This window comes from Hetaerina americana, unplaced genomic scaffold, assembly GCF_022747635.1.
Source record: "Hetaerina americana unplaced genomic scaffold, ioHetAmer1.1.p SCAF_86, whole genome shotgun sequence".
NCBI lineage: Eukaryota > Metazoa > Arthropoda > Insecta > Odonata > Calopterygidae > Hetaerina > Hetaerina americana.
Genome location: NW_027287494.1, coordinates 51,835 through 79,610, shown reverse-complemented (window position 1 = coordinate 79,610; position 27,776 = coordinate 51,835). Strand labels below are relative to the sequence as shown.

Below are 27,776 nucleotides of genomic sequence, written 5' to 3'. Positions count from 1 at the left end.
GAAGTACCTAATTTGATTCAAGAAGAGATCCTGGTGATGAACTGCTTGTTATAAGATGTGTGTGTATGTAAAAATAAAAAAAAACATGTCAGGACAACTCATGGGACCTCTGAAATTTTGCTCCTAACATAATTGGCAGAAAGATAAAAGAGTTCAAAAAACAAAAATGAGGATCCTGTTGAAACATTTCTGCAATATATGCAATCAGCTTATTGAAATAAATTTTTATTCAAATTTTTTATATTGGGAATACACAATTTCTTTCTTCAGTTAAATTATTTCTGCTTAATATTTTGCATCGTTAACGTTTATTTACCCCCAATAGAGTATTATTCTTGCCTCTTCAAATTATGATACCTTTGCAGACTACTAACAAATCTTTAGGCCACACTCAAAAAACATCTAAACCACATAATACCAATTAAATATAGTTGTTAGAATTTAAGGAAGAAAAATGACAGGTGAGGTCATTTTTGCGATTAGGGAAGGATGGGAAAGGATGAAGGGTGGAGAGGAGCCTGGCGCCGGCTTCATATCCCATCCAAAGGATGGTGTACTCGCTCAAAGTGCCCTCCACGAAGCACCACAAGTAGGGATCGAGATACCATTGAAAAATATCCAACACCGCCGGGATTTGAACCCAGGCCCTCTGGTTGGGAAGCCAGTACAATAGCTACCACACCATCTCAATCCCCTTAAATATAGTTGTATTAATAATTATTTATTATGTTACTACAAAGGCTATTTGCTACTCTTCATTGATCAGGTCAAGCAGCTCAGAGCCGAAAAGGTAGTGAATATGGTACAGCCAAATACATCATAGCTGATCTGTTAATTATTGTAGTTTCTGAAACTTATTATTTCCATTGATCTCAAAGGGTTCCAATTGATGAGCTCATTCCTTCAGTTCAGTTTTGGTTAAGGAATTGACTCAGCATATGAGGCATAGGTAATGAAGTCTTCATGGTTTTTCTACCTGGTCAGGATGTCAGCTACTGACATATTGGTGACTAACTCTGTCATCATCTGCAGGGTGTTAATCAAAACATTGGCAGCTGATACCCTGACCAAGTGGTAAGCTTGCAAAGATTTAACCACAACCATACACTGAGAAAACACCAAATCTTTTGTGGATATCTAAATGTTTCTTTGTCTACCTTACATTACCAATTCAATTATCCAAAGTGAAATTTGTGCATCGACAATGTGAATAACCTTTGGAACCAACAGATTTCAATGGGTAGAGTAAACTTTAGCCAATTGTATGTTGTTATGTTTTAATCAAAGACAGCATTACCTGTTTCTCTTTATTGCAAGACACTGCTGCCCCAAGGAGTTTCCTTCCAGGACCTTGTCCTTGGATCCCTTCTAAAAGTGCTTCCACTGCAGACAAGGACCTCCCTGAACTGCTTTGAGTAGGACACCAATGAGATAAAAGCGCTAGTTCCATGGCAGGTGATGCCATCAACCAAACAGAGCTTCGAGGTGACTCACAGCGTAATGTGTGATGTGGTCTTCCAGGGATCAGATAGAAACCCTGCATTAAAAACAGAGGGTATCACAACGAATTGCATGCAACTGATAATGCTGCCCAAAGGCAATGTTGATTAGAATGAAATAACACACTTTGGTAGTGAACATATTGGGCGTTTTTCATTAGGAATGACGTAAGAAAAATGTTAATATCTAATCATGAATCAATATAGAATAGCTTGTTGCAGAGAACAGAAAATCTCAGTAAAAAATTTTCACCCAGAAGGTATGCCTGAAAGGCTGAAATTTTAAGCCAAGGGCCTCACTTCTCAATTCAACAATGCATTGATTTATTAAGAACATCCCAATAATGGATGTAAGACAAACTATTGAATTTAGATTTTAAATCCTAGTAATTTGAGAGAAATTTGTTGCTAATACTGTGTTATATATATGAGATGCTTAGCTTGAAGACAAATGAAAATAACCCATGTTAATAATCATACTTACATAGAGAGCTGTCTGATAGTAATGAAGAGCATTGATGTGTCCCAAAGGTATTCTAAAAGGAAAGTCTGCTGTTTGAGGCCAACTGTCAAAACCAATTCCAAGTGTTAAGCACACACTTATGGTTTGACTTTGAGAGTTTAGCTTATTCCCCTGTGACAAACTGTCCTTTTCCTGGTCAGGCAAACTGGAACTGAATGATTTTGAAGCAAGAATGGTCGGTGAAAGTGGAGTCACCAGGAGTTCAGCATAAGGATTGCTTCTCGCAATAGTTATGTGGAAATCTCTTGGGTCAGGGAAACGATTCAAGTTCAATTCAGCTGAAAATGTAGAATTATTACAGTAAACATAATACTGCAAGACAAATTCTGTAGTTACATCCTGTTGTTATAAATATGGCATTTAATTTTAAGTAGGGAAAGTTACTTATTCAGGTGGATAAGCCCACAATGGATAATAATTGGGAGCAGGTATGTAATGTGTTTATCACATACGTGATAATTTCCCTTGAAACAAATGATATGTATGTTTGGCAATTTGGAATTTCCAGAACTAGGGATACAGTAAAAATTTCAATCAAGCTCTCTAAAATAAATTGTAGATCCATCTATTATCCCCAATACCCAAATTAACAAAAGCAAAGTTTTGTTTTTGCCATAACTAACCATTGTAAAGGATATTTTTTAATGGTTTAAAATAATGGAAAAGCTATGCTTTAAATTGAGTGAGAGCTTAAATGGCTCAACGCAATAATATACTTACACAGCATTTTTCATGTGGTTTTCATCTAATTTCTATCAGCTGGAACTTAGTGTGAACATTAAAAACATAGCATGAACATTCACCATTGCACTTGCACCTAAATTTACATATGTTCCTCCTGGTAGACATTTGATTAGTAGTCCACATACTTCACAATAGTGTATGATATCTAATGAAGACCACAGTTGCATCTTTTGGTATCAATGGGTAGCAAAGGGTTAAATAACTATGCAGAAGTAGGCAATCGAGTCGAGGATTATCATTATTATCAGAGAATATTCTGGAGTTTTCATTATTTCATACCACAAAATTGACTTGCCCTTTCCATCCAATTTTAGAAGTTTTAAGTATAAATGTAAAGCAGCCACTGGGTGATAAATTTAATTGTAGTTATTAAAATATTATTTGTATGTGATGTGGACAGCATTTTGTATGTGATGTGGAAGTTTGTTTGTATGTGATGTGGAAGTGTCATTGTATGTAAGTGTATTTTGTCTCCTATCTGTTTTTCTAGTGCATGTATGTATTTTTCATTGTAAAAGTGATCATTGACCAAACTTGACCGTTGCCACCAGGAAAATCACCTAATTGCAACGTAATTCCTAAATAAAAATAAATAAATAAACTTCATTTTAAAACTCAACAGTATTTTCATATTTATTGAGTCCAGACTGAAGAGCTCAAAAATATTATATGTTATGATTGACTACATTTAGAAAACCTCTTTCTCACTACAAGGCAAGATGGCTTTCATTTTTTCCAATCATCTCAAGAATCATAGATGTGTTTTCAGCTTTACAGGTTTATTTTCTGTCCCAAGTAATACCTCTAATAGTGACAAAAATGTCCATTGAGAATTAATTAAGTGAGATTCACCGTTGGTCCATGCAATCACTATGAAGTGCATTTCATACATGCATACAATGAATTGAAAGTGACTCACCTGGAGTAATACTTGATATCTTAATTTCAGTGAAAGAAAATATATTTTTTAAATGGGTCATAGTGTCATGTGAATAAGACAAAGGAAAATGCTATCAAAAAATACAATGAAGGACTTGCACTCAAGTGTGAAGCTGCTCCAGTGATAAAAAAATATGTATATAGTAAATACATGGAATATTTGAATAGGTGGTTTCACCGAATGGAATCCATTTCCTGTTTTATGCAGATGAAAATGGATATGTTACCAAATGGAAATAATGTAGAATTTGCTACTTGACTGACAAAGGGGAGCCAATTGATGATGTCAAGTTTTTAGACCAATTTAACTAACTAAAGAAATATTTTGTGGGTCAAATGAATGATGAAGACTTTGAAAACATTTTATGCATGAAAAGTGCACCACATATTTTAGTACCTAATTAAAAAGTCTTTGGAGGTTATTCAGAGTTGTTGGGACTGGCCCAGTTTTTCTGTGCCATTCATCCTCACAATGCAAATTAAGAGAAAGAGAGAAATCCTCTCTTACAAAAAGTCAGTGGATAAAAGAAAGGAATTGATTTTGAGTTAATTCTGTGAAAGGAATTCTCTTTTTGCTATATCATTTCAAACATATTTCATGGAGTTTTCATTGAACATATTTGAGAGGCAATCCAGAGCTGTAGAAAGAACTTATTTATCAAGACAGTTATGAAGTTACTCATCTTAAACATTAGTAAGTGTGATTTATATCATCTTTATTTTTTTATTTGCATTATAAATTTGTCCTCATATTTCATCCAAGATGAACTTCTAGTCCTCTTTTTTTTCACAATAATATATGTATATACCCTCCTTTTAAGAGAGCAAAAGATGGATGATAACCCTATGAATGAGTACCTTGGCCACCTGGACCTGCTTTCAGTGATATAGCAATCCAAGAAAATATTGATGCTAGGAAAATTTACCAAATGATTGCAACATTGCGATCATTATCATATTTTTTGGAAATTTATTTTTTTAGAGTAAAAAGCAGCCTGAAAATAGGCATGGATACCATCACTAATTCAGGAATTAGCACTGCACCCCTAGATGCTAGAGTGTGATTTCACACACAGTTGATCTTAGCACAAGATGATCTCTTTTTTCGCCTATCCCATCAGCCTACTACTGTGGATCACTTAGAATTTTATAGAATTATTAACCACTGCAATCAAGGTCAATAAACAGCATAATCATCTTATGATTTTAGTATCTTTACCACCTCTTACACCACCTTTTAGTAAAAATTTTCATGAAGAGACTTGAATTTAAGGAGAGAAAATTCATGCACCGCATGGTTACTTTCGTTAAGCTTTTAAAAACTCTCAAATTCATAAAAATATATTACCTTATCCCAAGTTCACAACTATTTCTCTTGCAGTCATACAACCTTTGTGACATATTCATGAAATTTCATCACACTCAACATTGAATCAAAAGCCAGCCCAATCACCCAACAGTTACACGTATTTACTCTTTGTTTTAGCAGATGCGATATTACCTGGTCCAAAAAAAATCTGATGCGATGGAGGTAAGTCCTTGATGGTGTGATGAAGCGTCACTGGGTCCAGGATCTTCCCTGGGCTGCCGCAGAGTGTGGACTCGTCGACATCGAGAGGGCACAGCGGAGGAGGAGGAGGGGGCGGTGGAGGTGGGGGGAAGGACTCCGCAGAGTCAGGGGAGGAGGAGGAGTTGATGGTGGAAGATGCTTCAAGGGAGGCAGCCTTTGACAGGAGGTGAACAAAATGCTCCTGGAGTCTATCACTGAGGATCAAGAAGAAAATGGATCAAGGAATCACATCTGATAACATAAATTTTCATGGCATAAATTTTAAGTGCTCAGGTACTATAGTAAATCGAGTTACTCCAGAAATTATTACACTCTTTTTGATTTTTAAATTACAAATGCTTTTCAGAACAAATTTAAATTTAAAAATATACAGTTTGATTCTCTTGAAATGTTTACAATTATGCCAAAAAAAGTTGTTGGACTTAAGAAACATAGTGCTGGCAATTTGCGTATTTTATAATTGTTTTGAATATTTTCGCTGGGAAGATAGTGCATAATATACATGAAGGATATGTATTAAGGCTACTAACAACTGGGGTGGCAAGATGTAGTCGAATCAATGGGCGTGAAAATATTAAGAATCAATCAGAAAAGATATGACTTGACAGGTAAGCTACCAATTGATTTAACATTACTAAATTTCCCCAGAACATAGGATATGATAATTCTTAAGATAAGAAATTCCATATAAACGTAATTCTGTCTCAAAAATGTATTACAATTCCTTCCAATCATTGCAATTTAACACTGCTTTCCATCCTACAGAGACTTTAAAGTAAATAATGGATATTTTTTATTGAGTCAGTAATATATCATTCATAATTTGCCATAATAATTAAAGCTATACATATAACTGCATGGTTACTGCATATTTTTTTAAAGAGTAGTAGAAACTTTAATGATTGTTGGCAAACTAAAATCACCGATTATTATAATAATTTACCAAATCTACGACCTATTTTTATGATATCCCCTGGAGCTACCATCTAGCCAATTCCCCAGTTTCACTAAAAAATCTTCATGGCATTATGAATACAGTTGAATATAATACTTCATAATACAACAATTCAGGACAACCTGGTGCTGGTGCTCTCTTGCTGCATGGGACCTTAAGCAGGTGACTTGTGAGCTTATGGTGAAATTACTTGAATCAATGCACAGGAAAAAATCACCTATAAAATCATCTACCAAATAATTTCATATTCATGCATAATCCATGCAATTATATTTAAAAATGACATTTGATCATAAAAACCTTTCAAGTGTTACATGCGCATTACATAAAAATGATCTCTGTACCTTAACAAGCCCAATAAGCATTCTAACAATTTCAACAGTTCCAAGTAATTTGAAATGTTAATTTTAAAGGTCTGTATTCAAACTTGCTGAGTAAACTAACACTCCATCAATTCTAAAACCAAATCCTATTTCTTGAAGCACAACAATTATAAAAGGATCAAAAAAATAATTCCAAAAAGACCGGCACATAATTCTGCCCCAAAACATGATTCTCTGGCGATCAGAGTCGGTGGACAGAGCAGGGAGCATTCATCTAATACTTTCAAAGCTTAAACGTATAAAAGGAACTCATGCCAGCAACACAAATAATCAATGGGGTTTAACCAAATATTATCCTTCATTTGCATGAGCGAGATGAGATGTATAGGGAATGAATGAATGTGAGTGAGTACTTCTATCACTTGCGGTGACACAATTTCACTCCAAAATCTTTGGGAAATGCGACCAGCAATTCTTCATCAATGTCCTTACATCATAAAGTACACACCCACCTATCAAATAAAAGCTCAAAATGTTGATCCAAAACATGGTATGGCTCTGGGTTTTCCAATTGAAAAAGAAGAAATATTTATTCTAGTTATGACTTCACCCCATGTATCATGATACATGAGTAACTATATGTATACAATTATACTTATTTCTGGTAGTTCATAACTTCCTGAGGATTTGTTGAAACAGAGGAGAGGGATAGTGGGGAAATGAATTGAAGTGGTGAGGGAGGGGAGGAGGGAGATTTGAGGTTAAAGTTGGAGCAAGAGTAGTTATTGAAAGCAGAGGGATGGTCACTACCCAGAAAGAACTCATCTTTGTGAAATTCAGAAATTGGGACTCAGAGTGACTTCCTCCTTGCATTGATCAGTAACCAAAATCTTTTGGCCTTGTCCGGCATTCCCTTAGCCATTCCATGAATATAGTTTTTGTGACCACAATGAAGGAGAAAACACATGCTAAATATCAAAGAAATGAATTATTTAAATATAATTAATAAAAATATTAGACTCTAAAAAATTTATTTGACATTGACATTGAATCATAAAATGGATCTTTAATTTTCCTTAGTCATACAAACATTTATACATTTCGTGTAATGTTATTCCGATATATTTTTTAAATTGGGCATCTATTTTTGTAAATATCACCATGACAAGACTCAGGAAAATAATTGTAAGACTAATGCACCAATGCGATGCACTGCTATTTACGAATATTATAAAGTAAAACATTTCAACAGAGCTGCAAAAATCGCAACCCATTGTCCTGACGAATATAATTCATGATATGCATTTAAATTTAAAAAAATACCAGAAAGTTCTTAAAAATGTTTATAACGCGCCCAAAAGACGTTTATGTTGGAGAAAGTAACCACAAAAAGCATTCGTATCCACCTTCTTAGGTAGCCATCTTGCCCGATGAATTCCGCCCAAGTTTCTACCCCCTCACCCTGCAGCCTGACCCTGGCAAACCCTTGTGGGGTGCAGGGCATCCTCCTGCCCCCTGCCCCCTCCTCCGACGTCACCTCTCCGCCGCCGCCCTCCAGTAGAATGCAAGTAGGCCGACTACTGCTGCCGCAGCCCCCGTGGTCGTCTTCCTCAGGGTAGATGGCTGGCGAGGACAGGGCGTCCAACCGCACGAGGTATCGAAGACTACGGCCTGCCTGCATGCACATGAAAAGAAGACAGCCTTGTGAAGGAGGAGTGGAAGGCTCCAGGCCATGTGGAGTGAATATTGGAAAGGTTGGAGCGGTGCCGTAGGCATGCGTAGACACTGGAGTTTGTGCCTCCCGGTGAGGTCTCTTGAGCCTGCCACCCCCATCCCCTAAAAACGCCTGAGATTCTCATTACCTCAACATTTTCATTTTCATCCCATTTTTTGCATCCACAACATGGGTAGAAACAATATGCAATACCCTTTTTCGCAGAATAATTATTAGCACGGCACTTTTCACGGTGATATGGCAAAATCAGTTACAAAGAAGAGCATTTGGGTACATGGTCTGTACATAGAATATGAGACTGGTTTTTTTCGCTCGAAATGCTAGGATCGCGAGCAGTAAGGTTTCGCCTTCAAGCGGCCTCTGTGAGAAGTAAAACAGCACCTTGCTCGCTGCCCTATCTTGACTTTTCTGCGCACAACAGCGATTCTTGTCTGAGCTTGAACACGCTTGCAGTATAAATTCTAGTGTAGGTGAGAATGAAGGTGTTGGAGAGGCAGTGCGTGTGCATTGACTTTGGTTTTAGCCTGGGGAAAAGTGCAACTGAAACTTGTGCAATGACTCAAGAGGCGTTCGGCAATGAATCTGCGAGTCGGGCAGAGTGTCCTCATTGGTACAACCGCTTCCAGTCTGGAAAAACCTCGATCGGTGAAACGCCGAGAAGAGGACTTGTATGCTACGGAGGCGTAGGGGCAGAGTTCAGTACACCTGGGGAATCCCGTCGCCTGGTATACGTCAAGATGACAAGAATCCAACATCTCCCTTCAGTTGGACTCCGCGGCGCAGCAGGGGCATTATCCGTCGGACATATAGTATGTGCCGCCTAATCCTACGGTTCCCTCCCTTCCCTCACGCCGAAGCGGGGCCTTTGGGGCGGAGGTAGGAGCGGCAAGAACCTCGTTGCAATCATCCTAAAGTAACTGGAACCTATTGGAGACGTGAATAGTTTTGCCTCCGCGTTTGCCAATCCACACCGCAGCGTAACCTATTGCCCCCGAGAGACGACCCTCCAGACATCAAACCTACTACCAAGAGGCACGACACTTTCCTTGGAAGAGAAAGCCCGGGGGGCGAACCCGAGTAGCACCCTAATATCGGTGAGTTTCCGGACTCGCGTCCAAAGCGTCTTCCCCCCCTCTCCATTAGGGGCAATCCCTCCGCCGAGACAGAAGCTCCCGTATAGTTATATCCGATTCGGCGACGCGGGCCCTAAGAGCCGCGGATTCGCCGGCCTTATGGAGCAGTGAAACCGGAGACCTAAGTGAACCCATCATAACATTACCAAGTGCCTTAAATAGAAGAGGAAAACAAAAGCTAACCTATGATTCCCACCCTGTGTATCCTTGGTGCTCTAGTATAAAGTCATGATAAATATTCAAAAAGGAGTTCATAAACTAGAGCAGGTGGAACAGTTTAACTATCTCAGGAAATATGTACACTGGACCAAATGATCAAAGTACATACTCGAAAGACGAAGAATTAGGTTATGCAAAGAAGCTTTCACAAGCTTTCATATTTACGTTTGTGTTATATTTATTATTTGATCATAATAGGATATGTTTTTTATTCATACAGACCTTTCGATGCCTGCGCTTTTCCGGTGCATCAAGAGGTATTAAAAACTTGGAGGCAAACCGCGGATCGGACATCCCCACAGAACACACCAGGCGTTGCACCAAACGCTCAGTAGATGACTCTGCCAGCGCCAATACTCCTTCGTCGGCCATAGTATCGCACCAATCCCCTGGAAAAGAAAGTCCCCGGCATGAAGAACGAATTAAGCGTACAGCAATCAACACATCGTGATATTAGTTGAAGCTCGTGGGCCAGTGTATGCAGGTAGTAATATTTCTTTCGGACAGCTATGATATGGTTTTCATTTCCCTCGCGTCTGAGATTGAAACACGAAGTACTCAATCAACTTGGGAAAAACGATGGAGAAGCACAACGCCCATTTAAATCCTCGGGCGGATGTCGAAAATGCGACATCACGGTGAGTTCTCGAAAGGAATATCCACCAGACTGACTGGTATGGCACTGCCAAGTTCTTATGAAAAACTTATGTCTCCTTTGAGCTCGTAAGATAGATAGATGCATCCGAAGAAACTGCGGGAGATGCCACGGCAGTAACTTTTTACGGAGTCATCCGCTAGAACTGAAATCGTTGCTTTGTAACGCATGGATAAATATATTTCGAGGGATGCCAATCGTCTTGCAAAAACGAAGGAACGCCTAACTTTGTGAGCCCAGAGAATGCCGAAGAAAATAATAGAACTGGTTAAATTTGAAAATTCTATTTACGTAGGAGGTAGGTGTTTGGGCTACCAGAGGCGTGAAAGGTAAAAAATACTTGGTCTTTAATATTATCTTAGTTCCTTCCTAAATCAAAGGCATTGTTCTATAGCCCTCACATATGACCGCCTTTCTGTTTTCGGAACAGGGACCAATACTAATATAAAGAAATCTTCCGTTCAATTTTCTCCTTCGTAAATGCAACAAATTAACCTATACAACCCTTATTACCACGTTTTCCTCGACCCTTTAGAAGTTCCGAAATTCTACTATTATGGAGGCATCTTCACGACTATGAAATTTCATTCCAAATTCTTTCAGGAAATCTCATTCGGTGTAAATTATTAATTATAAATTTTATGCTATTTCAGCTAAAGGATAACTTCCTCAAGTTAAAGTATTTATCAATAATATAATTGTGATATATTTTTTAAATACAGTTGTGATATCATGGTTCCTTCATGATCTTTTTTTTGCTTAAAATTCTTTCAGATGGTATTCTGTAACTTTTGTTTGCTCTTTGGGTTTAGTTCCGGAGCATAATAATGGTATATTCTGATCCATTGCTACTGGTTCGCACAAAGAGCTGAATTACGGCCTACTTCTCTGGGTCAACGTTTTCCATATCCCCTCTATCTTCTTCCCCGCTGATGCTGCCAATTAATCCCCGTGGAACACTGCCTCGACGAAGTTCTTCTGCGTTCTAATGTTTCTCACAACTTGACGGTTTGGAGCAATGGTAATTGCTTCTGGTTGGGTCAGCCGTGCCAACATATCGTACATGTAGTTGAAGGACAGGAATCAGACGAATGGGACTCTGATCTCACTCAGATCTGACTCACACTGTTATCGTTGATATCCAAAAGTTCCGTTTTCCATAACAAGAAAAAACCGAACGCTTCTCTCTAATCTTCTTGAAAATTAAATTTTTTTGCTAGAGAAAAAGTACATTACCTGGACAAGTAACTTGTATTTGTATTTTAGTTGTATCAGATTTAAATATAGTGAAATGAAATAAACTTTTCGTTACTCCTTTGCAGATTGAAAATTAATCATTTACATAATTCTAAACTTAAGTAGTGAGTATTAATTAGCGATAATGTATAATGCACGGTATTTTAAGTCGGAGAAAATGCCTCCTCTGAATCGCGAGGGACGGTCGTTCTGGAATTCCATGTGACAACTTATTCCATGTGACAGTTGAAGCACCAACGTCAGCGCCGCTCCTATCGCTCAGAAGGAAAACCCCGAAGGATTTCCGCCCGATTGACACGGCCGTTTAAACTCAGTAGCGCGATGATGCAATCCATTCCATTCGTATGCAAATCCTGATACTCTGCAGACGGGGATGTCAGTTCGAATCGTCACTAATCAAAAAAAAAGCTGCAACACTGAAAGGCATTAGACACGCACTTGCCAAAAATTGTTATTGGCACGGAAATACGGTAAACGACGGAGGAGACGTAATAGACGCGGAAACGGAGTTTGTTTTGGAAGCAAACATTATTTTTGGCAGCAGACGAAGATATTTTGATAATTACAACATTGAAAGTGTTTTGTGAACCTCATTGCGATCAAATCAACCAAACGTTAATTTATGCTCCTTCTGCACGTCTGTAAACGAGGTTCTAGGGTATCGAGATGATGTGGTGGCTAAAGTACAGGCTTCCCACCGAGAGGTCCCGGGTTCGACTCCTGGAGACAGTAGCTATTTTTCGATGGCATCCCGATCCCTACTTGAGGTGCTTTGTGGAGAGCACTTTGTGTGAGTACGCCGTCGGTCGGATGGGACGTTAAACTGTGTGACTCCTTGGCACCTTTCGACAAGAATAGGCTAATGCCGAAGCCGGGTTTCCCTCCACCCTTCATCCTTTCCCATCCATCCCTAAATGGTTCAAATTACCTCAGCTGTCAGTCGCCTCCCCTAAATACTAATACTACTTCAACTACTAGGATGTTCTAACAATCCGTGCATTTACGTGTAACTCTATCTACATGACACCCCGCATGCCACCGCAATGGCGTGTGGTGGGAGATGTTACGTAAATCTACACATGTACAATTATTAAAAAGGTATAAGTTGGAGCATGCAATCGAAAAAAAACAGCCACCACGCAAGAAGTTACTTGCATGAAAGAACACTCAGTAATAGGACAATACTCAAATGATGCCGGAGCAAAGTCATAAAATGGGTATATTTAAGATTCATTCATGTTAATGACAAAATATATACACTACAAATAATAATTATTTTATTTATTTATTCAGTATTAGTCCGAAAACAGCACATTTTGGCCTTTACATCGAACTATTAGCAATGATAACAATGGTTACATTTACAAACACCCAAGCCCTAGATGGAGGGAAACTCACCCAGGCGGGAATCGAACCCGCGACCCTTGGAATGGCAGACGAGGACGTTACCCCGCCGCCACCAGGGTGAAATCATTAGTAATTCACGCCTGTAATCATTAGTAATTTGATCTCTTATTGTACAAGGAGAACAATGCCATTTTAAATCTATCCGTCCTACAATCAATCTCCGTGATCATGTGATCCGATCTATCATGGTAAGACGGGGCTAGTGGTTCCCACCCCAATTCTTCCAATTGTGTCGTGAAATTATTACGCTATACATCGCAACTACGCTTTCACAAACCTAGCTGCTCTCCTTTGTACTCGAACTAATTCCATAAATAACCCTACCTCGTAAAAAATCAGATACATTCGGACCATACTCTACGTGGGGCCAAACTAATGTAAAATAACAAAGCTCTTTGAGCCTCTCATTATATTTCATAAGTATCTTTCTCGTGAGCCGCAACTTTTTATTTGCTATGCCGCAAATGGCGCGAATGTGTTTTCCCCAGGATAAGTCGTTATTTATTCAAACACCCAGATATTTTTCCGATTCTAAGTTTGTTATGGTGGTTTCCCGTATGTTGTTAACGCTTTCGGGTGATATACTCTTCCTCCAAATTTCTTCAAATTAAATTCTAGCTCACATACCTCACACCACTTTTGAATCGCAATGAGGTCATAAAAATTGATTCCCTATCTTTCTGGCTGAATACGTGCCTGCATCCTCTGAAAAGAGACGTAGTTTACTGTAAACCTGAAAACTGATGTCATTGATGCATAAAAGGAACAATAGCGAAACGATGACGCTTCCTTGTTGAGCATCCGATGAGACCCTTACTCTGTCTCACGATACGCCATCAATAACGACCCTCTGCTCGAGGTCTGCTGTCTGATTAATGTATCCAGTCTATTACACAATTATCAATGCGGTGGCTTCCCAACTATCTAATAATAACACCATTGCTTTGATTGACGATGACGTTGAACCTTCCCGGTATATTTTGTGAAAGCAATTAGGTAGATGGAAATGTGCATCTATGTAATACCCCGCAATCCGCCGCAAGGAAGGGGTTTTAGGCCAATAGCCATGCATGCACAATCCCAGGAATGACACCTCTAGACAAATGTTAGTTTGATCACGCACTGGAACAAAGTGAATCACACGAAAGAAGGAACTTACAGGCAAAGCATTCATTAATAAAATACGCGTATTCCAATCATGCGGGAGAACCGTTAAAGAGATGGGTCTATCGAATTAAAAAAGCATGCAGTGTATCGACAAAATATATACAACTTGTACACTGCCAATTCTAATTATCTCCTCCGCGATAAGTGAAGCGTTCAAACTCTGATCTGCGACCACGATTCTTGCAATTCATCTTTGAAACTAGTGCAGAGAAGCTCACCTCGTGAAGCAATGCTCATGCCTACCCGTGGAAAAACATACTTGATTAATTTTTTACAAGCACTCCATCCACATCTATCTGCATCTATAAATTACCCCAAAATCCGTCGGTACGGCATATTGTACGGGGTAGTGGGACACCACCTCCAAAATAGAATGCAGCTACATTAAAAACCAATAAAAACATACTATTGTACATCCACACGGGCATGCAAAAATTATGTTAACTCACGCTTAAGTAAATATTCATTCAATCAACTAATACACGCAAACATAATAATCTGCGAACGCACTACATTTCTACGCCACGTTTAATCTGGGTCCCACTTTACACAATATCGGCTGTAATTTTGTTACTTTTATGATTCTTGATTGCCCGAGGAAAAACCGAATATTCATATCTATCTGTACTGGATTCTGGCTATCTAACCTTATATTTGTGCTCTAACCAACCTGAATAGTGTGGGGCCATAATAAGCCCTTTTGCATGAATTTGTTAAACTCATGTGTTCTGTATGTTGCTGAAATCCCCTCGCGGCTCCCATTATAAAGCCCATCACGTTCGTCTTCTTACCGAAACAATTTTTAACGAATCTAGAGGATTTTTTCCTAACTCCATTCTTTTATCAACGATTTCTCCCAAGAATACCAAGTGCTTGGGAAATATTCCAAATACTAACTGCAGCGATATTACACCTCTCATTCACTGATGCATTTCATTTTCCCACCAATCGTTTAATGAAGCCGAGTTTCTTGAGCGCGACTTTCTTTAAATCTATTCTTTGCGACGTCCTCTACCTGCCTTTCTTTACGACGTCCTCTCCTGTGCTGAGTCGTCCCGGTCCTCCTCCCTGGTGGTGTTTGTCCTCTAAGACGTATTGGTGTCGTTTTTGTTTTTCTCATGTTGGCTCTGTGGGTCGGCGGTATCATCAGCATATTCTGGGCTTCTTCATCGGCGGGAGGACTGATGGGAGATGAAGACCGGCAATGGGTCGCATGTGGCGATCCCAAGGCCGGACTTGCACATCTGACGTTCTTAGAATAGCAGCAAACTAAGACTCGGCTGCTTTTCCGAAGAAATCCTGGGCTGTCCTCGGCAGAAGTTCGTCGAGCGTGTGCCTCCGTCGCGGTACACGCGTGACACGAGGTCGTAGGAGGTCTCGTTCCAACATGCACCGCAGTGCAGCATTCCGCACAACCTAAATTCGAGCGAGACTCGTCTTCGGCAGCCCAGACCGTGCCGGCGATGCGTGCGTCATTACTGGTGCGTCCGAAATAGCCTTCCCTCTGGATCCATGCTAAAGACCGGTGGACGAAGAATTGGCCAAAGCCGTTTCAACGCCGAGAATCCTTTTGCACGGACACGCTCGCACTGAGATTTCTAGTTGAGCTGGCGGTCCATCAGCAGCGCACCAAGGTAGACTACTTCAGACTCCAACGGAAGGACGACTCCATTCACCGAAGATTGTGATTAGGCCGGGATTGAAGACAATTACTTATCGCAGGCTTTTTTTAATTTAAAAAATAGAACATCCGACTGGGAATTTTTTCGCCCAGTGTAAGGACTACTAACTATTATCTTTCTCACGTCGAGAAATTTTATAATATAAAACTGCGGGGATTACTGGAGTGATCAGTATAGAATAATATACAGCAGCGGGGACGAGAGCCAACGAGGGGTTGCCATAGTATTAAATGAAGAGGTAGGAAGAAGCGTAGTCAACACAGAGATTGAAACGGATGGATTATTACTTGTAGAGATAAAAGCAGAACCGACGTATTTGGTTATTATTCAGGTATACATGCCACCGAGCAACCATAAGGAAGAAGAGGTCAATAGGATATACGATCAGCTAGACGACATAATCGCGTGTGTTCCTGCAGGGAAACATTAGACAGTGATGGGGGATTGGAATGCGACGGTAGGCGTAGGAAGAGATGGTGACGAGGTCGGGGACTACGGTTTAGGCACGAGGAATGACCGCGGGGAGAAAGCAGTTGAGTTCTGGGGGACACAGGGGTTCGTGATCACCAACACTTGGTTTAGACAACGCAAAAGACACAGGTTTGCATGGAAAATGCCAGGTGACTCAGGAAAGTATCAGCTAGATAAATATCCTGGTTAGACACAGGTTTAGGAACAGTGTGATAAATTCCCACAGCTTCCCAAGAGCGAATGCGGACTCTGACCACAATTTATTTGTTATGAAATGTGTAGTCGGTTTCAAAAAGATAAGGCAGGGGCGGCGAGTTAGAAAATGGAATGTAGAAGCATTGAATGGTTTGAAAAGGAAGGAGTACCAACAGGCGGTAGAGGAAATCATGGACGATGGTAAAGAAAGTCCTATCGAAGAAAAATGGGAAAGTATCAAGAAAGGGTTGTCTAAAGCCGCAAAAGACACTATTGGAAACGTTAACGCTAAAAGGACTAGGAAACCATGGATCATAGATGAGATGATTACAAAGATGGATGAGCGGCGAAAATGGAAGAATGTAAATACAGAATTAGGCCAAATGAAGTACAAAGAATTAAACAATAAATTGAGGCGGGCAACAAATAAAGCAAAATAAGCATGGTGGAAGACGCAGTGCGAGGATATGGAGAGTCTCCAGAGGAAGGGTGAAATCCGTGCGTTGTACAGCCAAGTCAAATCTTTATCGGGAAGTAAGAAAGGGAGATCAACGAGAGAGTTAGAGATAAGGCGTGTAAGGTAATAGTTGACGCAGGAAAGATCAAAGAGAGATGGAAGGAATATATAGAAGAACTGTATAGTAAAGAGCTTAGACCAACAAAGTTAGACATAGAAAAGAAACATGACGTAGAGGAAGATAGCTTAGGTCCAGGCATACTAGATAATGAGATAGAAAGGGCATTAAGGGAGATGAAACTAAATAAGGCCGTGGGGGTGGATAACATTCCCGTGGAACTTTTAAAATGCTTAGGAAAATGTGGGAGGAAGAGGCTATATGGGCTGATCCGTAGAATTTATGAGGAAGGAATCTGGCCGGAAGACTTTGTGGGATCAGTTTTAGTTCCTATTCCGAAAAAGGTAAAGGCTACGTCATGTGAGGACTACAGGACGATAAGTTTGATATCCCACGCAACTCAAGTTGTTCTTAGGATCATAAACAAAAGGATAGAGAGTAGGGCAAATGATTACTTAGGGAATTATCAGTTTGGGTTTAGGAAGGGAAGAGGTACGCGTGATGCCATTGCAGTAATGAGATTATTAATCCAGAAGATTATAGAACACAACCAGGAGGTATTTGCATGTTTCGTAGATTTCGAAAAAGTGTTTGATAGAGTGAATTGGGGAAAACTAATTGCAGAAAGTAGGAATAGATTGGAGGGAAAAGAGGCTAATCCGCAACCTGTACATGTCTCAGACTGGTCAGGTGCGGGTGGGGAACGGGGAGTCCGAATGGGCAGTGTTAGGAAGAGGTGTAAGGCAGGGTTGCCCATTATCACCGTCGCTGTTCAACCTGTATGCACAGGAAATGATTAAAGAGGCATGGGAAGAACTCGAGGTAGGAATGAAAGTGGGCGGGGAATTCCTAAAATCAGTTAGGTTTGCTGATGATCAAGCTTTAGTTTGTCAGTCAGCCAAGGGGTTCCAAGCAATGCTTAGTGAATTGGAAATTCAGTGCGACAGGTATGGGATGAGAATCAATATTAATAAAACAAAGGTCATGCGATTCTCTAGAAAGAAAGAGACTAAGCTAAACATTAAAATAGGAGGGCAAAAACTAGAGCAGATAGAATAGTTTACGTATCTCGGTAGTTTTTTGGACCAACACGGTCAAAGTGGTAGGGACGTAAGGAGAAGAATTGCGCTAAGCAAAGAGGCTTTCCCAAGGAGGAGGGAGTTGATGACAGGGACTTTGAGTAAGGATGTTAAAAAGAGACTCGTAAAATCTTTGATATGGAGCGTAGCTATGTACGGCGCGGAAACGTGGTCATTGCAGCAGGAGGATAGACGTAGACTGGAGACTTTTGAAATGTCGGTGTGGAGAAGAATGGAGAAGGTGAAATGGACAGAGAAGAAAACAAATGAGGAAGTACTTAGGAGGGGAAATCCTATGGAAGCAGGAAAAGTGCATGAAGGGGGTATTGACCGGCAGCGGGATGTTGAAGACTGTAATAGAGGGGAGAATGTTAGGCAAACGAGGAAAGGGAAGGAACAGGATAGGGATGTTGGACGGGATGAAGGGAGGAAGAAAGTATTCAGAACTGAAGAGGGACTTGATGTAGAGTAGGATGTTGTGTTTTGCTAGGGGTCACAAATTATTCAATTAGTAATTATGTCCATCCAAAAAGCTACCTTAACCGGTAGATTACCTAATAATATTAATAATAATATATATTAAATTTATATGCATTCATTTATACATGCCGATATTTTCGGTATAGGAAAATTTTTGCTTTGGACGAGGTAATGAATTCGATGAAAATGTCGATTTGGCCCATTGTGTCGGTATAGTTGACATTGCCAATACTTCTCGATAAATCTCGAAATAATCGCTATGTCTGCTAGCCTTTCCTTGCCTTCTAAATGTTTATTTTAAACAGACGCTGGTAAAGGAATGCGCGCGGCCTGTTTGGAGGGAGACGGCTGCTAATCGGGTCCACCGCAGCCCTAAGAGCGCAAGCAAGGGACGGGGGAGGGAGAAGAGAAGGAGGTTGGGGAGACCCGGGGGCGGCTCAAGTACTCGTCCGTGCGTGGACGCGAAGGGAGGCGATATCTTGTGGCGGGGGGGGGGGGGAGGCCCCGAGCTGACGACGATTAGGCGGACGGCAATTACGTTTCCATTTCCGTTCCGCTGAGATAATGAATGAACCCATGAAATGCAGCCATGTTTGTCGCGCCCGTGGCGCTTCGGTGCTCACTCCCCGTGCCTCGAGAGGGCGAGAATTCAAACGGGTCAGGGGTGAGACTCCAGGGAGAGATGAGTAGAGGGACGGGCGCAGGGTTGCACCGCGGGAAATGGGGGAAACAGGGCAGAAATGTACACGTTTCCTTGCGCGTTATCGGACGGGATGCTGCTTGGAGGTGAGGGTGGTTGATCAGGGTACGGCAGCAGAGATGGTTTACGGGGGCAGATGGCTTATTTTGGAGAAGTGCGTGGGTGTGGAGGGAGGGCGACTGGGAATCTGCCTTAGCCCACTCTTAGTGGGCTCATCACTCCCGTCGGGCCGGACGCTTTGTGACGTCATGTCTAATCTTAATGTTTATGCATTGAAAAAAATGGTTATCATCCTGAAACAAATAAACTGGTCCCGAAGATTTGGTCTCTAGTTATTTCATTGCTTTTTTTCAAAATTCTTTATCATGTTTCTATTGAAAATTACAATACGGCATAATCATTTTAACGAAAAGACTATTTCTTAGAAAACCATCAAACAATTGCAAAAACAAAAGACCAAATGTATCCATCATTATTATTTTTGGTATCACGTCAAATTATGCAATATACGTTCGGCTGTATTTGTTAGCGAACGCAATGCAAACTTCGAAATTTCTAGGCGACGGAATGATGCTCTGGCGTGGTGGAGCGAGTGGTTCAGCCTTGCCGCTCAATTGTTTCCGGAGCGGTGCTCGTTCGTAACGTAAGATGCGTCGTGGGGACATGGCGACGCTTTACTTGCGGCTACGCAGAAGGTGCTGAGGAGTGGGGGACAACTTGGAATGGGAAACAGAGGAACAGGAGAAGTTGTTCATACTCTACGGCTCATCGCAGAGGAGAGATCGACCGAGTGCTACGATTGCTGGAATGAGCAAGATGGACACAGTTAGCGGAATAGGAATGGCGAAGATTCCTATTAGAAAAAGCAAATATTATAGCGGTAAATAGGACTGCGAGGCTGAGTCAAATGCAAACCTTGAAATGCAAATATTTTTTATCTCGTATTTCATTGAAATGTTATCTTCAATTGAAATTGAATCTTGATTTCATTGGAAGGTTCTCATTCATACCATTTTCATATTTATTCCTTTTGGCATACAATACAGGTATTTCAGAGTTTCGAAAACCCTCTTCCATCTAGAAAATAAAACTGCTAAAACAGCTCTCAAAGCTTCTGCCGTCATAACACGGTGTGCCTGCCCAGGCGGAGCCGGTGATGCGGAAATACCTGGAGCTCTGTCTAAGAGCTTCTGTATGAAGTCCAGGCATCATTTGCCAGAGTGAAATAGGCGGCCGTAATTCTAAACTTTCATTTCTAGATGAATTTAGACATGCTTCACTCCCCCCCCCCCTAATTACCGAATAAACCAATGAAAGATCGCTATTTCTTTGTGGTATGTTGAAAGGGGAGCTGCCATGTTTACACTATTGCTCCACGGTATTGTTACGTTCTGGTATCGTGCTGCTAGTTGTAGGCCACTCATCAAACCATGCCATAGCATGGCTGTGGGAATCAAAAGTTGGCATCGGCACGATGTTTCGAAAGTGTAGCGCACTTTTGAGGCTTTCATTTGACTCTCCCTTGCAAAAAGGCATAAAGAAGTTATTCGTTAAAAATCATACAATATGGAGTCTTATTTTCTACGGATGCGAGAGTTGGACGATAGGAGCAACTGAGATAATTAGATTGGAAGCCAGGCAAACATGGCGGTACAGAAGAATGCTGAATAAAATGGAGAGAGAGAGAAACAATAAAAGAGGAATACTGCACGGACGTACAGAGCGGTAAAACTACAGAGGAAGAGCAAGGATGAACTGCAAGAAACATGCAATGGAAAATGTAAGAGCAGGGAGCCCTGAGGGGTTGAAGGGATTGGTAGGAACAGGATTCAGATTGGAGAGCCTCTGCCAACCAATCCTCGGATTGATACCTTGTGTTGATGATTCCCTGTGATTTCTTGCAATCATAATAACTTCATAGTGTCCATTGACTCAGCTTCTGTAAGCACGAAACAGAGGACCAATAAAAAAGAACATTTCAAAGAACCAAAGGAAAATTTTAACTATTACAATTTGGACGGAAGAAGGTTTAGGGACGTTTAAGGACGAACGTATAGGCAAGGGTCTAGTTAGAGGAATTCATAGAGCTTGCCAAGAAGAGAACAATGACTATACGCAGCCTCATCCATCGGCAAGTTTCACGCAAGGAAGTAATAGACTTTTCAAGTGTATCAAAATCAATCACTTAAAGGGTATATTTTATTCGGCTCAAAGCCATCAGTAATTATCAGTTTTTTGCATGAAATTTTGGAAGAGCAAGAAATAGATAAGTAAGAGATAGCAAGTTGGATGAGCAGATTGTCCGCGTCATCCATCAGTGAGGAGGCCTGGTGGTGGTGGAGACATCACGAGGTTTTTTGAGTATCGGAAAGAGAAAGAAGTACTTCCCAACAAGATGAATTCCCATTTCCCCCTATTTCAAAAGCCCAAACGGATTGAGCGTTTTCTTAAACTTCGTGTCGCATTTACTAACTTTGATATGGAGCGTGGTATTATACGGCGCGGAAGCATGGGGGTTGAAGTAAGACGACAGGCACGTGATGAAGCCTTTCGAAACGTGTTTGTGGCAACAAGGCTGGGAAAGGTAGTGTGGGCAAAGGGAAAGAAGGAAAGCAAAGAAAGAGACGCTAGGCATTGTGGGGAAGGGGAGGGGATTATCAGGTGAAATCCAAAGGAGGCAAGAGGGATGGGTGAGAGCGTTTCGATTGGATGTTGAGGACTGCGATGGAGGGGAAGCAAGCAAGAGATTGAGTGTGAGTGGACGGGACAGACGAGTGGAACGGAATGATGCGGAGTTGAAGAAGGGTTCATTGTGGAGTCAGTTTTTGAATTGTTGGGAAAGGCATGCGAATGTGTCGCGTTGCACCGTTGTATAATTTATGCCCATCCAAAACCTAGCTTAAAAGGCAGAATCCTATTACTAATAATATTAATAATAATACGAATCGCATGAATAAATTAATCCAACCAAAAACCTCGCTAAATGGGACTTTTGTTCCACAGTAGAGGCTTTTAGGCTAAAAATTTAATTCCTTCCAGTATCACTTACAGTCAAGCAGTTTAACTCAGCGTAGTTGTTCCTTGTAATACGTTACGGTGACGTAATTAATTTTCCATGGAATTCACCAAAGATGTTTAAAGCGAACTGCAAGAATGGTTGAAACATATTTCGGCGTTATAAAATCAGCTGAGGCGTTGAGAATGTTTTAAGGTTATTTTTTAATATGACATTGAAGTTTGCACAATCAAAGAAATAACTATAATTATTTAATGTAAAAACATCAAACAATCAATAGCGGTCGGAAATGTAGGGATAAAATGATTGAATTTAATTAATAGAGAGATCCCCGAAAAAGGATTCAGGTGCTTCAAATCGTTTGCAAGAAACATATATATCTATGTATATTTATTCCCTTTCCACGATTTTGTGTGAAAATACGTCAAAGAAGTCTAAATATCAATGCTCCCCGATCAGTATTTCCTATCGCCCTTTTTACGAAGTGGTTGTTTGTGCCCGATATCTTATCGATTTTTGTCTAAAGAAATTTGGTTATTCACAGCTGTATTGCCGATCGGAAATCAGGGAAAGATTACTAAATTTTGAAATTTTCAATTAATTTCATTAGAAAGCGGTTATATACCCATAGACCTATTTATTTGCTAGTTTTCTTCATAGTTCCATCAGATAATGAAGCCGACCCTCTTTTCAAAACGTTTGCCAGCTCTTCCGAACCTACAAGACTACAAGACACAAACCTACAAGTCTCACTCGAATCATATCCAAACCACGGGGATAAATATTTCTCCGCCCGACAGGAGCTTCGTGGTTTATTAGTAATCGCGACATATTAAAATGATTTAAAACTTGAATTGAATACGCCGTCCGTCGAATGGGACGTTTGATTGAGTGAAACCCTAGGCAGACCCCATTCAGAGTGGGCCAATCCCGACAGTGGATTTCTCTCCGCCCTTCTCCATTTTCCCTGAAAACCCTACCTCCACTGGATCACCCACTTACGGCGCAAATAACCTCAGCAGTCGGTCGCCTCCCCTGACACCTACTACTTGAGCGGCCCAGGCACATGGGACGGTCCTCGAGAAAAAGTCATCACGCCATCAGCCGCAGAAGCACAGAGGCTCGCCGCTGACGGAAGAGCACTGCGTTAGCTGAATTTCTCCATCGACTTCTCCTCGCCGTCCTCTCTCATCTCTTTGGCCAGGTACCAAATCGCGATGCCATCTCGGTAGTGCTGAGCAACTCTGCTCTTGCAGCATATGAGTAGTATTACAACATGCGAAGTTTTGAAGCCAACCCAAGTAAATTAAAACTTATGAACACCGACAATCCACGATGAGCCACAGAAGCTTCAAGTCTTTTTTTCAAAATGGCACCATTGGACGAGCTAGTCAGCACATTTCATTAGTGCACCTTCGTTTCTCCAAAAAACTGTAAAACAATTGACCCAGGCCATTGTTACCTACAGGCGTTTTCAGATTTAGAATTATATCTTTTAATACATTTAAATTTAATTCAAACTCAGAGTCACACCTAATTGTTATTAATCAGCATGATCTATAAGGCTGGGAGAACAGTGAAACGCAAGTACAAGCAAAGATTCCACACTAATCATTACCTTTCCACTTCCCCCCTTTCCTTCCACAGATGTACGTTTTCTTCCAGCGCACACCATTGTTTGGTTTGGATAGCTGTGTCAACGAAATAAATGACGCTTAAATTAATGGGTGCCCCGTAATGGTGGGCGCAGGGAGGCGTGACCTCCCCTTGCCCCCGATGTACATACACTTACATCAAGAGTTTTATCTCGCTTTCAGTGTGGTTTTCATCTCATCAATCCCAAAATTCCAATGGAAAATGCTTTTCGAATTGAAGCGCTATCACTTTGGCCACTTTCTCCGTGAAGTTGACGGTAGAAATTTATGGGAACTCCATCTGACGTAATTCTGTTCCTCGCAGGCGTGCGCGTGCAGCGATCCACTTACCGTTCGAGCCCTCGGTTCCTTCGTAGGCAGACGAGGCCAACTTGGTCAGCTTGAAATCCAGCTTCTCCATCTGCCTCCGGGTGAACCGGAGCCCGGTGTTGGGCAGGAAGAAGTCCTTCCCGCGGCCTCGCCACTCCCGGGCACCCGCCTCGCACCCGGTGGACACCCCACCCAGCTGCGGCCTCCTTCCTGGGGGTCCTCGAGCACGGGCCCCGTCCAGGGCCCTGCTGCTGGGACCGCAACCCATCGGAGGGCTCTCAGGTGCGCATTACCGCCGCGGAGGGAGGGTGGGTCCGCGGCCGATGAGGCGACGGCGACCCAATCCGATTCGGGGACGGAGTGGGCGGAGGGAGAGTCGCTGGAACTGACCGCCGCCGGGAAGCGACCAAAACCATGAAATGGAATGGCGAGTGGACTGCACCCTCTCGTGGTTTCACACAATACTCTCACGAGGCAGGGAGAGGAGGAGGGCGGAAGGACTTCCGGTGTCCAACAATTGATACATTTCCGATTGCGACAGTCAGTTGACGTTGCCGTGGTCGAGTCCAGCCTCCACACAAATCCGTAATGAGACAAGCGGAGTGGTCGAGGTTCTTCTTCGAAGCGCAACGCTGATCGATCAACGTACATCGTATCGATTGCACCATGTCCCGAAAAGCAGGATCCCTACTTGAGGTGCTTTTTGGAGAGCCCTTAGCGCCGTCCGTCGGATGGGACAGTTAAACGGCGGGCCCCTTGGCGCCCCTCGACAAGAGTACGCTAATGCCGACGCCGGGTTTCTCTCCGCCCTTCCTCCTTTCCCATCCATCCCCTATGGCACAAATGACCTCTGCCGTCGGTCGCCTCCTTCCCCAATACTCCTTGAAGAGGATTAAACTAATGCCATGCAGGGCGCAAAACCACTGAAGCACCAACAGAAGCAAAAGATTTGATCGAAGCGGAGAGATGGAAGCCAATGTAAAATAAATGCGAGTACGTCTAATGCATTTGTCAGTCAGATATAGCATGCATTGCAATGCATAGGTCCATTGTATGTTTTACGTGTTTCAAAACGATTGCAATAATTAATTAGATGAATATTGCAGAAAAAATTTGGAGTTCAACTTCCCTTACGCGAGAGATCTTGCATCCTACTACTTGTATAAATAAATAATATAAACTCATATTCGACTAGTACATTTAAATCGCCTACGGTCGCAATCCCTTTTGACATGCCCTTGCATTTAAGATGCTGCTTCGTCGTAGAAATAATAAAAAGTCGGGCATTACGGCATGAGACTTCTTTATTTTTTTGCCTAAAATGTCCAGTATTTTTTTTATGTGCTCTGGAATTGTTTAACTCCCCCCCCTCCCCGCAGTCATTCAACACGGAAATGTCCGGCGGCTGCCGTGACGGCCGCGAGATTATTGGAAAGCGTCTCTGCAACCCTGCCGGCTGCGTCGACTGCCTGCAGAATCAATTCGAGGAGAGAAAAAGAGCGAGCGGGTCGGCGTGCGACGGAGTGAGGGGTTTGTCCAAGCGTAACGGGGCGTGACGATGGGGTTTTAAATGGGCAAAGAAGTGTGACGCCGTTAATTTGACTACGCATTGTATATTTTGCGCCGCGGACACGACGCTATTGTTTCATTCAAAGTCTCACCTTCTGATATTAAAATTCAGATCAATGGGTTAGGGATATTTTGCCCTGGGCGTCCATATTCCTCCCTCCCAGCTTGCGTTGCATTGCGAGGGCGATCGCTGATACGTCGCCATTTCATGTTTTGTTTTCTGAAATTAGCATGAAAGGCAGCTGCCACCGTGATCCCCGCGCTCATTTACGCACACAAATCTCACGAAGACAAATCTCAAGATACATTTAACCGTTTTTCCAAATAATTTTTGTGACTCTGTTTTTTGGTCAAGGATATTAAAGATTTACCCGAAAATGGAAAACATATTTTCGATTATATTTAAAAATTGATAGCATGTGTCAGAATAAAAAGTAATTTCATTAAAAACTTTTGGCACAAAAAAATTTAATTGCAACACCAAATTTTTGTTACATATAATACAGTTGTATAACTATTACAACCTGTACATGCATAGAATAATGAAACATATCAAAACTTGACTCCGATATTCCCATTTGTTCATGAAATATAATGCCTTATATAAGAAAGTACTTTTCACACCGTCAGCAATCGCATTTGGCCAAGCACTCCCCATGCAAGGCTTTATTACATCCAACGCAGACGGTTTTGGATCTTTGCATTGTACTTTTAGAGCGGCACAGACACACCAATTATCCTCTTTTTTTGCATCCAGTTTTTGTACTCCTACTTTTGATGAACTGTCCCTCATTGAAACCCACTCTTCACCCAAATGCTCAATGGTGTTGACCACAATTGCTAGCCTTGATTGAGGTTTCCCAGGGTATTTGTAATTTCCCATACATAGAAGATAGCTATTCAAAACCATCCTAGATATTATATCGAATGCAACTTTCTTCCAATAGTTTTCGCTCTTTCTTTATTCCAGGTTAGTATATGTGAATCATCATATTAGAAGTGTCAATCTCCCCCCTGGAAATTTACTATGGCAAATTATTTCTGGTTTCCGCATAATATTCCCGTTCCCACTTATGTTAGACATTATTTCCTCATATTCAGCAGTTTCACGATTCGATGGAAGACGGAGGAATCCTTTTGAGATCGTTTTTCCCGGGATTCACAGGCAGGAACAGGTCCCGACCGATCTCCAAAATCCGCCAGATTCGTTAAAAATTGTTATGATGAAAACACAAGTGTGACAGGTCTCTTAGGGGATTTAGGTTGGGAGCCACTTGGAGTACTAAGAGAGCAAGTGAGACCTTAGTCTCTTAGAAAGCTTCTGAACAAGCGAGTTGAACGACGACACTAAAGGAATTATTATATCCCCCCACTATTTGGGTAGATCAGACCACAGAGATAAAATAAGGGAGATATATTCCAGTACAGATAGATACAAATACTCATTCTTTCCCCGAACAATCAGTAATCATAATAGGAAGAAACCAAAGGCACTGTAGAAATATTGAAGACATTTAATTTACAAGTCAGGACAAGATTTAACGTTGGAAAGACATAAGGTATATTTGCAGGCGCATATGTATTTTAGTTGATAATATATGTATTTGTATGCGTGTAAGTTATGAGGGTTTTTGCAAGAATATATTAGCCTTGGGTGTAGATTGGCATGAATTTATTGGTTTTGCAAGCGGTTTTATTCTCCTTAACGGGTGGTGACCTAACGCCCCCCGCCACACGCCCTTGAGTTGGCTTGCGGGGTACTATTTTGATGTAGATGCATTGTTTTAAGAAGAACCAATTGTAATGATTCTACGTGGGTTATATGCCGTTTTAACGCAAGTGTTTATTTACTCCTTTATTTTTGTGATCTGAGAGTCATAGCTTGATCTGAAGTGACAAAAAGCACTGGATTTTACTTT

General features: G+C 41.3%; 1 protein-coding gene across 1 annotated transcript in view; it reads right to left on the bottom strand.

Annotated features, from left to right (window-relative positions):
* Nucleotides 1-24,556, bottom strand: part of LOC139698460 (uncharacterized) — a 46,093-nt gene extending 21,537 nt beyond the window's left edge. Inside the window, exons 1-6 of the mRNA XM_071597342.1 lie at nt 24,310-24,556; nt 9,863-10,029; nt 7,960-8,228; nt 5,376-5,469; nt 5,207-5,306; nt 2,145-2,300 (exon numbers count right to left, since the gene is read on the bottom strand). Of these exons, the coding sequence (XP_071453443.1) occupies nt 2,145-2,300; nt 5,207-5,306; nt 5,376-5,469; nt 7,960-8,228; nt 9,863-10,029; nt 24,310-24,556 (1,033 nt within the window). The remainder of the gene's footprint in view (nt 1-2,144; nt 2,301-5,206; nt 5,307-5,375; nt 5,470-7,959; nt 8,229-9,862; nt 10,030-24,309) is intronic.
* Nucleotides 24,557-27,776: the final 3,220 nt, after the last annotated feature.